The 11,260-nt window shown below is 42.3% G+C and overlaps 1 protein-coding gene across 4 annotated transcripts; it reads left to right on the top strand.

The window, feature by feature from the left end:
* The first annotated feature begins 184 nt into the window (after positions 1-184).
* On the top strand, positions 185-10,416 carry mospd1 (motile sperm domain containing 1). Of its 4 annotated transcripts, XM_061247475.1 has the most exons (7): positions 185-265; positions 3,491-3,661; positions 6,018-6,323; positions 6,467-6,542; positions 7,239-7,471; positions 7,998-8,159; positions 8,808-10,416. In XM_061247475.1, exons 3-7 carry the CDS (start codon positions 6,170-6,172, stop codon positions 8,837-8,839), a joined length of 657 nt encoding a protein of 218 aa, XP_061103459.1. In that variant the 5' UTR covers positions 185-265; positions 3,491-3,661; positions 6,018-6,169; the 3' UTR covers positions 8,840-10,416. The 4 variants fall into 4 exon arrangements, with proteins under 4 accessions (XP_061103459.1, XP_061103461.1, XP_061103457.1 ...); XM_061247477.1 differs by lacking the exon at positions 3,491-3,661 and having other exon boundaries at positions 200-265; XM_061247473.1 differs by lacking the exon at positions 185-265 and having other exon boundaries at positions 3,336-3,661.
* The last annotated feature ends 844 nt before the right edge of the window (positions 10,417-11,260 follow it).

Genomic DNA, 11,260 nt, shown 5'->3' with positions numbered 1-11,260 from the left:
CTCCTGAAGCTCGCGCTGATGGAGAACTTCTCTTCCGAACAGACCGAACCGCCCTCATTCTACTGCCTGTACGGCATTGGCCAGGCCTGGCCAAAGAGGCCACGCCCTGCCACAGCTAATTTAAATATACAATGAGATCGGAAAGTATTTGCGAGGCAGTGCCCTCCCTCCTCTCTCTTCCTTTCTCTGCTCAGGGCAGGCAGGATGAAAGCAGGGCAGCGGTTCCCTGCAGAGCTTAAATGGTTTTATTTTAAAACCTACTCAGGTATGCCAGCGTGATATATGAGTATAAAATATTAGCTTAATGTATAAATATTACATTTACCAAGATGTTTGGCGGAGTCGACCTGAAAAGACCGCACCGCCTGTCAAATGGCAAATATTTGGCTAGCTCGCCCCGTTCGGTTGTTCACATTGAGGGGGTTGGGGGAAGTTGCCGTTTTTACGATGAATGCAGTTCGGATTGATTAAGTCGTCGTGTCTCTACCACTAATTACAACGTCATAATGCAATTTGTTTATGAGGCATAATGATTGAACTCCTGAGCGCCTGTCCTAAAAATGGGAAATATATTTTTGCCATAAACATGGCTTCCCTTGGGTTTTCTAAAGGATAGGTTTTTATGCCGTTTTAGTTGCAGATTAATAAAGAATATAGGCCTAGATCAACCTATAATTCTTAGAACTGGAAAGTGACCGAAAGCAAGGTTATGTCTTATGAAGATCGGATAGACAATGAGCCTGTTCTGTACGCCCCGATTAGCCAATCTGCTGTTTACTTCCACTGCATCGAAAACTCGAGCCGCGGAGCGCGTTCTACCGCCCCACCAATGTTCCCATTTGGGGTCAGCGAAGTGTTTTGTTTACACTTTGCACACTGTAAAGTTCTGTAGCTAGCCAGGGCACCGACTCCCCTATATATATCCCGTATTATATGCATTAGGTGCGCACTTACTGTGATCCATTTTTAGCAACTAGCAACCTTTGATATCCTTAGCTCTCTGAAACATTTACAATGCTTGTGAAATTAACCATGTGGCATACGTTATTATGTATTTATGACCCTGTGTATGAAATAAATTAGGATTTGGGGACCAGATGATTCTGTAATGGGGTTGTTTTTAACCATATTACCTAGCTTAAAGACTAACTTAGTGCTTTGGTGCGTTGTTGAGTCATTGTATTTGTTTACACGTTCGTTTGACCTTATTGTCGGAGTAAATTCTGAGGTTTCCATAGTAAATGGAAAAAGTATCCACAACAATTAAAACACTATCTGAGACCCTTGTGCCTTGGGCTTGTGTGCTTGTGTGCTTTGACAATGCTTTATACTGGCTCATAAGGTAGATTTCACTTTCTGTGTATATTCTATAATGTTTTAGTTGGTATACCACCCCATATTGCTGCATACAACTATCATTCCTCAGGAAATGTCTTCTAAGTAGGGCTGGGCTTTCTGCTTTAGCAGGAGACCTTGGAAAAACAGGTTGTGGCTGTTGGTGGTGTTGGTAGACCAGAAGAGGGCAGTCTTCCATTTTGACCGAGCAGAACCCAAATGTTCGAGTGCAGTGATGGGGACAATGTTCTGTGAGAGCAATTATTTTACTTAACTGAGGGCCAGGCTCATTGTAGACTTTCTAGATATCATGGTAGTCATTACAATAAGTGCCCTGGCCATGTTCTTGAATCTGACTGTCTGACCATCACCCCATTTAATTGGTTACATGTATCTCTGCCTCTCCACCTGAGCTGATGTGTAGTGAGAGCTCTGGTCGCTGCCTTGCAGTACTGCACGTTGATGGTAGTTGATTCTAGAAATTGAGGAATGGTGCTATGCACATACTAAAAATATGTTTTTTAAAATATCACAAACCAAGGAATTATTTTATATAAAAAATATATATCATTCCAGAAAGCTACAATCTAGATGCCAAGGGGTGGTGAAAATCTAGGTTGAGAGATGTTTTGACATAAACAGACATACCCCCATTATAGCTCAGGTTTTACCCATATATAGTCCTAGTCAGCTATAAAACCTTTAACCAATTGTAGCCAGACAGCGTTTCACCACAAAAAAAATGTTCACGGGCCAGTGGGTACACTGAAAATGTATTAAAATTGATAACGGGATATAATGAAAATACAGTATGCATATAAACAATTATCATTAATGAAATGAAATAATGACATTCATCAAATTGAGTGTTCGGTAAAAGTTACAGGTTATGATTGGCCTGTGCAGCTGCCATTGGAATCAATAAAGTCTATACATCTCTCAAACATGCTTTGTACTGGCTTGTGGGTGTGATCTTTATAACCTACGCATACATCATAACTACAACAGGCCATTCAGTCCACTGGGGCTCTTCATTTACCAACTGACAGTGATCTTGTTACATTCTATCTTGTTTCTCCTTTAGATCTTATACAGTACAAGCATATACCTGTTCACTGGTTTCAGAGCCATACATAATGCACGTCATCCCTGCTCATCTCACAGTTGTCCAATGGGCTTCAAGTATTGCACGCTGTGCCTTCATGGCACGACTGTCACACTCCTGCATGAAAGCTCAACATCAAGACGAATAGATTTGCCCTGCAGGAATATTGGCACAGACAAGTACAGCAAATTAGGTTCCTGCACTTTATTAGCATACACTAGGCCTGCTCACTTAAGTGCACTACATCAATTGATCCATCATATCCAACAACTGGCACATAATGTTTTGTGTTCACTGTATTCCATATATTTCATTACCTCAAATGAAATCATGTGCTTTTGCAATAGTCAAAATCACTCTGGCAATCAGTCAGGAATAATTAATTGATTCATGAAAATATAGTTGTCAATTATCCAAATTCAGTATGCAGTGTTTTTCTCCAAACACATGCATAAATAATCTAGTTAAAGGGGGTCATCACTTGGTATTCAAGGAGCAAAAAAAATATTCAAACTGGTTAGGGTGTTGTGTAACCATTTATTATGTTTGGACAGGTTCAATAACCTCTTGATATAAGCGTCAATATCATGTTTGCTATAATTTACACCAAGAATCATGCTTTACAGTGTTGTGATGCAATCACTTGGTCTGACCCCATCCAATAAGAGAAACATAGCAAGAGTGTGAAGAACCACAAAGTCCAAAAGTCTCCATGCAGCAGAATATGAGACATCACCAAATAAGGAACAAGCACTTTGGCAGCCATGAAAAGTCCTTAACATTCTGAAGCCCAGCCAAATTGCAATCCACAGCCTCTAATGCTACTTACATATGAGTAGATTTAAAAACACTGTTTTCAAATGTCACCGCAGATAATTGAATCACTGGACGCTGTCATTTGAGCTTCCGCAAGCACGACTAATCTGCATATGTAATACCTGCCTACAGCAGAGTGCTGATTTGTTTTGTCACATAATGTGACATAAGATATGCCAATGTGGTATTAGGAGTGTTTAAATCGTAACAAAGTATTCGCATTTTGTGGTACAGTGGGTACGTCAGAAAAGGACTGGCGGAATTATCTGAGCCCTCCACTATCCCGGCATCCACCGTGTGGAACTGCAGCATATTGACAAAGAGAAGGGAGAAAGGAGAAAACAACAGGGTGGGATTTAAACAACAGTCACAACCAAGCGTTATCTATAAGGATTGGAAAAGAGGGTGAGTCTCTGATCTTAAAAATATACAAATAAGCTCATTGGTGGCACAATTGTTAAGCAGTTTCTTTTTACTTTCACATTTAGCTAGGTAGCGTTAGCTGTTTTAGAAGTAATATTTTTAGAGCTAAATAGCACAATAAAAAGGGAGAGAAACGTTAACGTTTGCGAGCTCTTTCTGGCTAGCTCGCCAGTGAAAATTGTCGTTGTCACGTTAGGTAACGTTAGCCATTTAGCTAGCTGTGAGGATGAAGAATTCATTTCCTTTGTCTTTCCACCGTGGTTAAATAAAGGCATACAGTTGGGTAGATATACTGATTGGAGCTAGCTTAGATTGTAGTTAACTCGGTCGGTATCTGAAGTTGGCTAGCAGCTAGCTAGCTTATATGTAAACTAGTAATTTGACATTAGTCCATCTGCATAGTAATTGAAGTAGCTATAGTTAATAATCCATTGCTCCCAAATAACATTAGCTTATTAATATTTATAATTTAAATATGAGGACAAATGAGGGCCCATGTCACCTATGCTGATATGACTGCAAATGTGACTCATGTTAGCTAGCTACTTAACTATAGCTAGGTAATTAGGATATCATACACAGGAACGTCACATATAATTAGCTAGCTAGCTAGCTTTTGTTTAACGTAAACTAGCCTATGTTTAACGTGTGTAGATTGTTAGCTAGGTGGTTTGCCTACTTGATAGTGTTGATAATGTAAAGTGTACCTCTGAGCAGCTAATGTTAACTGTGCAAACAGAATAACTAAGCGAACGTCTCCTTTGACACCTACCTAGCTAGCTAGCCTAGGTTAAAAGCTTGACAAGCCGATTTTAACAGTATCAGGCCAGGTGTTCGTGCATTTAAACATCAATGGCTGGTTAATGACGTTAGGCTACTAACGTTAGTTACAAGGCTTGTAAATTAAAATCCATTGTCTTGAAATTACTTAGATATCTCTTATAATAATAGAGCCCATGTTTATTCCACGGGATAAACCCAACCATATTTGACAACACAGACAGAGAAGCTCTGGCACGCAGCTATTGCAAAAGACTTTAGAATGACGTTTGTGCCTGTAAACATGCTCATGTGATTAGCCACGTGGAAGAAGTACCCGGAATGTTATTTAAAAGGAAATGTAAAATCACTGCATACGTCCGCGAGTGCCGTGATGCACGTACTGATTTTTTATTGTTTGGTATCCGTGTGTCAGTCTTCCCGTATTTTTATTATAATTTTTTTCTGCAGGGTCATTTTTAAAGATATGATAATTTTCAATGTTCAAAAAGTTGTAATCTCTCCACAAAAACACGTGTTTTTTCTACATGTAGCCTATGTGTGTATATCACTTCAATAATTATTGGCACCCTTGATGCATATGCACAAAAAAATACTGTAACCTAAAAAAAGACGTTTATTTTTCAACATGTGTAAAATAGTGTGCTTTAGTAATAACGCAGTGGAATCAACCAAAAAGCAGGTTTCACAAATATTCTGAATTATTGTGCAACCACCCCTGGCAAAGATGACTGTATTGAGTCTTTTCGTATTATTTGTGATAGTTAGAGAACACATTTGTCTCATATACATGCTATATATTTGTACTATGATAGCATCCATATACATATCCTAATTTATTAGGTAGACCTGTACACCAGCTTGTTAATGAAAATATTGAATCAGCCAATCATGTGGCAGCAACTAAATGCATAAAAGCATGCAGACATGCTCAAGAGGTTCAGCTGTTTTTCAGATCAAATGTCAGGTTGGGGAAGAAATGTGATCAAAGTGACTTTGACCATGGAATGACCATGTTGGTGCCAGACAGGGTGGTTTGAGTATCTCAGAAACCTGTCTGGGATTTTCATGCAGAACAGTCTCTAGAGTTTGCAGAGAATGGTGCGAAAAACTAAAAACATCCACTGAGCAGCAGTTCTGCCGGCAGAAACACGTTGATAATGAGAGAGGTCAGAGGAGAAGTCCAGACTGGTCAAAGCTGACAGGAAGGTGACAGAAACGCAAATAACCACACCTTACAACAGTGGTATGTATGAGAGCATCTTTGAACACACAATGCCTCAAACCTCTATGTGGATAATAAATGGTAACTGGTAAATGGTTGGAATTTATATAGCGCTTATATCCAATGTGCTGTACAATTCATGTTTCTCATTCACACATACACTCACACACTAACAGCGAATGGCTGCCATGCATGGCACCAACCAGCTCATCAGGAGCAATTGGGGGTTAGGTGTCATGCTCAGGGACACTAACACTAAAGTGCTCACTCAGTGTACAGTAACATTTCACATCTTAATCTGGACTGATTGGAAGTCTGTCTTCCGTTTCCCAGGGTGTTTGTGATGCTGTTGATAAGCTGAGAGGAGAGGCCGACTGGCGCCTGGAGGGAGGTTAAATAGCCACAAGGGGGCGCTGCGACTGGTGGAGACCGGGAGGCGGACAGAGGGAGTGAGAGCTGGGTTGGGCTGAGCGCAGCGCGTGCCAATGCAGCATCATAACCGGCAGCCTGAGCTGGTGGAGGGAAGCCTTCCTGTGTTCGTGTTCCCCACAGAGCTGGTCTTCTACGCCGACGAGCAGACGTCCCACAAGCAGGTGCTCACGCTCTACAACCCCTACGAGTTCGCCCTCAAGTTCAAAGGTGAGTGAGGTCTCGGCGTCTCCGCTCCACACATGCCTGGAGTTCTTCCAGTCTATTACGTGTCTCCGCAGCTTGTTGGAGTCACCTGGAAGGCCTGCACTGCTGGGTACACTACCATTAAGCATTGGTTTCTGTGTTCCCAGTTCTGTGCACAGCGCCGAACAAGTATGCCGTGGTAGACGCCACTGGAGCTGTGAAGCCACAATGCTGCGTGGACATGTGAGTGTGGTCTCGATCTGCTTTCCTAGTTACGCTCCCTCACACGTGAGGTCGTCTGTAGCTGCGCCCATCTCATTTTCATCTCTAAACGTTCCAGCTGCCTGACTAATTAGACATGTTGGAGCTAGCATATTGGGCAGCCAATTGGTTCCTCTCTGCTATCTCTTCAAAAGATTGGCAGAGCCAACACACCAGCCAGACCTCTCTGTTTCGCGACCTCTGGGTGCCTGGCCCCTCCCCTCTTGCATGCATGCCCTTCCAGGTCACATTTCCTGTTGATTCTGGCTCTGGAAATCTTCATCTTCTGATAAAGACCCACCCACTCAGATTGTGCGATGGCTGCTCTGGTCTTCTTAACTGTCCTCTTTGTTTCTTTTTGGATTTCTTTTTGGAAGAATGTTACAGGTGTAGCTGTGCAATGATTGGTTACCTGTACAGTTGTATTTGTTTGTTTACAAAATGCATTTTTCTTGGCTAACTTTACAGTTATTTGAAATGAGCCTCCCGTAACTTGGGAATATTGCACTTTCGTATTCTGAGATGGACTTTTGTATTCCTTGGAGTTCTCCGGCATTGTAAGTTACTCTGGATAAGCACGTCTAGATAAGAGTGTCTCTGGTTCTACCTGTTCCTGATGAGACTGTATTACCTCATGTTTGTCTTACCCCCCCCCCCCCCCTCTCTGTCCCTGTCCAGTGTGATCCGCCACAGGGACGTGCGGGCCTGCCACTATGGCGTGATCGATAAGTTCCGGCTGCAGGTGTCGGAGCAGAGCCAGCGGAAGGCCCTGGGCCACAAGGAGGTGATGGCCACCCTGCTGCCCTCAGCCTCCCAGGAGCCGTCGCACACCCGGCCCCAGGAGGAGGAGCGCAGGATGAAGGAGCAGCTGGTCGACAGCGCTTTCTTTGAGCAGACTGCATTCCAGCCAGGTAGATAGTGCTGGGTTGCAGTTACATCTTCTGTCCACCAGAGGGAGACCACTCATACAAAATCAGTTTGGTTGTGGTTGAGTAATTTGTGAACCCAGTGAACTACATATGACTGTACTGTACTTTATCTATGTTATTGATTTATTGTGGAAACATTCCAATTCTAGCCTTTAATGTTAGAATATGAAAATGTTTAAATGCCACACTTAACCCTTTCAGTCCCAAGTCCAATATGGAGTGGCTCCACCCTAATCCCAGGGGGTTTTGGCTTTGGTTGAGAAAGTTGAGAATTCAGTCCTGTTTTATTAGGGGCCTAAACGAATAGTATAGCAGTAATTTTGATTGGTTGAAAATGCTCTTGAAACTGAAAGGGTTAACACAGTTTTAATGGAAATGCACCAACTCTGCAGGTTCACATTCTACGCATTACGCTTTAGCTGCATCTGTACTAGCCACACGCTGGTGACTTGCTGTGGGCAGGCATGGGGGCATGCGAGTAAGGAGGGTGTGGGTTTGCGTTGAGCAGAGAGCCGGGTGGCCTCGGGAGGGCCCAGTGTGCTGACCGTCCTGCTGGGGCTGGTGTGTGTGGCTGTCCTTATGCTTCCCACCCTGGGGGAGCTGGAGTCCGTCGCGCCTGTCTACCTCCACTTAAGTGTTAACAAGAAACTTGTAGCTGCTTACGTTCTAGGTGAGTGATCCTTCAAGTAAGGGATTTCTTATCTTGCTTGTTTTTTGGGTTTTTTGGGGTTTTTTGGGGAGGTTCAGGCTTTTGTTATTATTTACATTATATATTTTGATTGACCATGGTCTTTAAAGGAATACACCAACATTTTGGGAAATATACCCTTTGTGCAATTTAATTTTCATTTTTGTGCATTCACGGGCTCAGTTTCCATGTTAGCATAGCATAAAGACTTGAAGCGTATAGGAACCAGTAGCCTACCTCCTTCAAAGTGAACACCTAACAGCAACTCCTAGGCACAAAGTGCACTCACTCAGTTCTAAACAAAGCAACACGATACCTTGTATAAATAAGACAGCTTCAGAGTTGCATTTAAGCATTTATGCTATGCTAACATGTTATGCTAGCATGGAAACCAAGCCAGTGAATGCACAAGAATCAAAATCTCATCTAATTCTGGGGGAAAAAAGCTATATTTCCCAAAATGTTGGTGTATTCCTCATCTCGTATCCATTGATCATGCTGTACACAATATGAGCACATTCCAGTTGAGCAAGTACACAAAGACAACATAAATATACCTAGATTGTAATGTTTGTTTTGATAGCGCTGTGTCATCTCGCCTTATACTTGATTCTCCCTCTTCCTGTACAGGTCTTCTTACAATGGTTATCCTGCGGACTTGAGATGCTACAAGCGCAGGAGATGTCCTGGGAAGAGAGGGGATGGGGAGCGAGGGGTAGAGCAAAGACAACAGACACACGGGGTCGATAGCAGAGTGCCTTCATATTGGATACTTTCCGTATTTCCCAGATGTAGGACAAGATCAAGACCAAACTACTTTGGTTGTGTTACAGCATGCTCTCTAGCACAGGGGCGTGCAGCTGTGGTCCTGGAGAGCCAGAGGGCTCCGCTAGTTCTTCTTTTCGCCTTAAACCCAGGAGCCGATTCAGACCCAAGTAACCAGGTGAAGTGAGTTAACTGTGCCATCAGCTGCTTTAATTCATTAAGCGCAGATTAATGATGAAAGGCAGCAGAACATGTGGCTCTCCAGGGCCAGGGTTGCAGACCCCTGCTCAACTGTGTTCTTCCAGTCCAGTGGTTTTCAAACTCAGGTCCCGGGGGCCCCCTGTGTATGTTGGTTTTGGTTCCAATCACAATTGCAATCCCAGAAATATAACACGCTGTTCATTTTTCTTGTGCAATCTAGCACAATGTGAATATGTGACTTTATTCTTCATGGCATGCATAGCAAGTAGACATTATGTGAATTAAGGGGGAAGATAATCCCTCAAAACATGAAACGTGGTTTGTTAAAATTGTACGATTACAATTAAGGATGGAATGGAAACCAGGATTCACAGCAGTACCCCAGGACAGAGTTTGAAAACCACTGCTCTATGAAGCCGAAATAATTAGCCCACATCAAATATAAACATTTTTAATTCTCTGCTTTTGCCTTGCCTATGTAATTAAAGGGGCAGTTCACCCAAAAATGAAATTCAAGTACGTTTCCAATAACCCAGAGTACTATCTATCAATGAGATGACAAATTTTCTAGATTTCATTACTTTTTTTAGATGCAGTTCACCATGATATTATGGACCACTTATATTTATTACCAGAAAAGGAGTGGTCCATAGAGGTCCATTATATCATGGTGAATCACATTTACAAAGTTGTGAAATCTAGAAAATCTGGAAATTTCTCTGAGATGCGACAAATCTATCTGGATGGATAGCGATAGTGGTCTGGGTGGGGGAAAACCTTATCATGTTTCTAGACGAGCAAGAGACTTTCTTGGGATCAGCCGATACGGAACTCCAATTGCACACTGCGATCAAGACTTCCCTAAACATAATACGCAGCTAAACTAACCCTGTGTTAGTACGGTACTCTGGAAGCCCGTCTTAATACGGAGCTGTGTAATAAAACTGAAGGCACGCTGAAATAGACCCATAGACCTTCCACCTGTGTCCTTGAAGGAGAGGGAGGGGAAACAGAAAAAGGTCAGACTGACAGGGGAACACAGTTACCCTCTAAATCATGTTTAAACTGTTTTAAGACAACAACAAAAAACTTTAAAACCGACTGCTACTTGTATAAACCAGGTGAAGTTAGTGCATGGCTGTTTGGAGCTCTGCAGAGGTGGACTGACGGGCTGGCTGTAGACTGAAGGGAGGGGTAATTGAGAGGGTGCCTATGAAAGGGGTTTGCATAGCGACAAAGGGAAATGTTTTATTAAAAGTGTTGTACAACTTCACGTTCCGCGTAGTGTTTTCTCATTTAACCCCCGGTCTGCAGACACAGCTTGGTAAAACACAGTTGCACTCAAACTAAAATGTCTGCGCTAGAAGCCTTTTACTGCCGACTGCTCAGGTTATAAATCCTGGGCGGCTCCTGTCATCAAGAGCAGAAATGCGGATTATAATGTTTGATAATCAGCACATTGGCATGTGCAGACAAATGCCATTCTCATTATCTGTAATGTCAAATGTTTTTTTTTTACTTTCGATATGAATGTTTGCAATTAATGATGGGCTGAAACAACATGCTGTCACACGTGGAGTGATTTTATTTCTCTGGCTATCAAAAAAGGCAACTCAGACCTAGTAAGACTCTTTGGGTTTCCTGGGAATGCAGCACTAACACTAATACAGCATGAACATCCAAGAAGCAACTGGTCAAGTCGATCACCTGTCCTGAACAGAACGTGCTAATTTAAATGCAAGACGGAAGACAAATCGTTCCAGAAACAAACAGGTCTACTGCTTGATGGCGAGTCTGTCGAAAGTGAATGGCAATCCCCACGAGAGGGCAGCATAACTGAACCCTTGAACTCTACCAGGATAAGATGGGTCTACAGTAGGATTGGGAGAACAAAAGTATAATTTAAGAATGAAAACAGCTCAAGTATCACCAGTGACTCCATGAAACCCAGCATTTCAAAATTGTTTCAATATGTAAAAATTCCCTATAATTGTAATAAATTCAGTGTTTGTCATATTCATAAATTAAAATTATAATGCAGAGCACTGTAATCTTCAAATCTTTGGAAATCTGGGAGTGTGGTACATCAAAAGGACATGACCAATATACACAGGTAG

This window comes from Conger conger, chromosome 7 (genome assembly GCF_963514075.1).
Source record: "Conger conger chromosome 7, fConCon1.1, whole genome shotgun sequence".
NCBI classification, from domain to species: domain Eukaryota; kingdom Metazoa; phylum Chordata; class Actinopteri; order Anguilliformes; family Congridae; genus Conger; species Conger conger.
This window is presented reverse-complemented; position numbering and strand designations above follow the sequence as displayed.

What these genes read in the sequence shown, in the direction of transcription:
- mospd1 (XM_061247475.1), top strand. Translation starts at nt 6,170, where the DNA reads ATGCAGCATCATAACCGGCAGCCTGAGCTGGTGGAGGGAAGCCTTCCT. An exon ending in GCAGACTGCATTCCAGCCAG is followed by an intron (nt 7,472 to 7,997) that starts GTAGATAGTGCT and finishes TGCGTTGAGCAG; the next exon opens with AGAGCCGGGTGGCCTCGGGA. An exon ending in TGTAGCTGCTTACGTTCTAG is followed by an intron (nt 8,160 to 8,807) that starts GTGAGTGATCCT and finishes CTTCCTGTACAG; the next exon opens with GTCTTCTTACAATGGTTATC.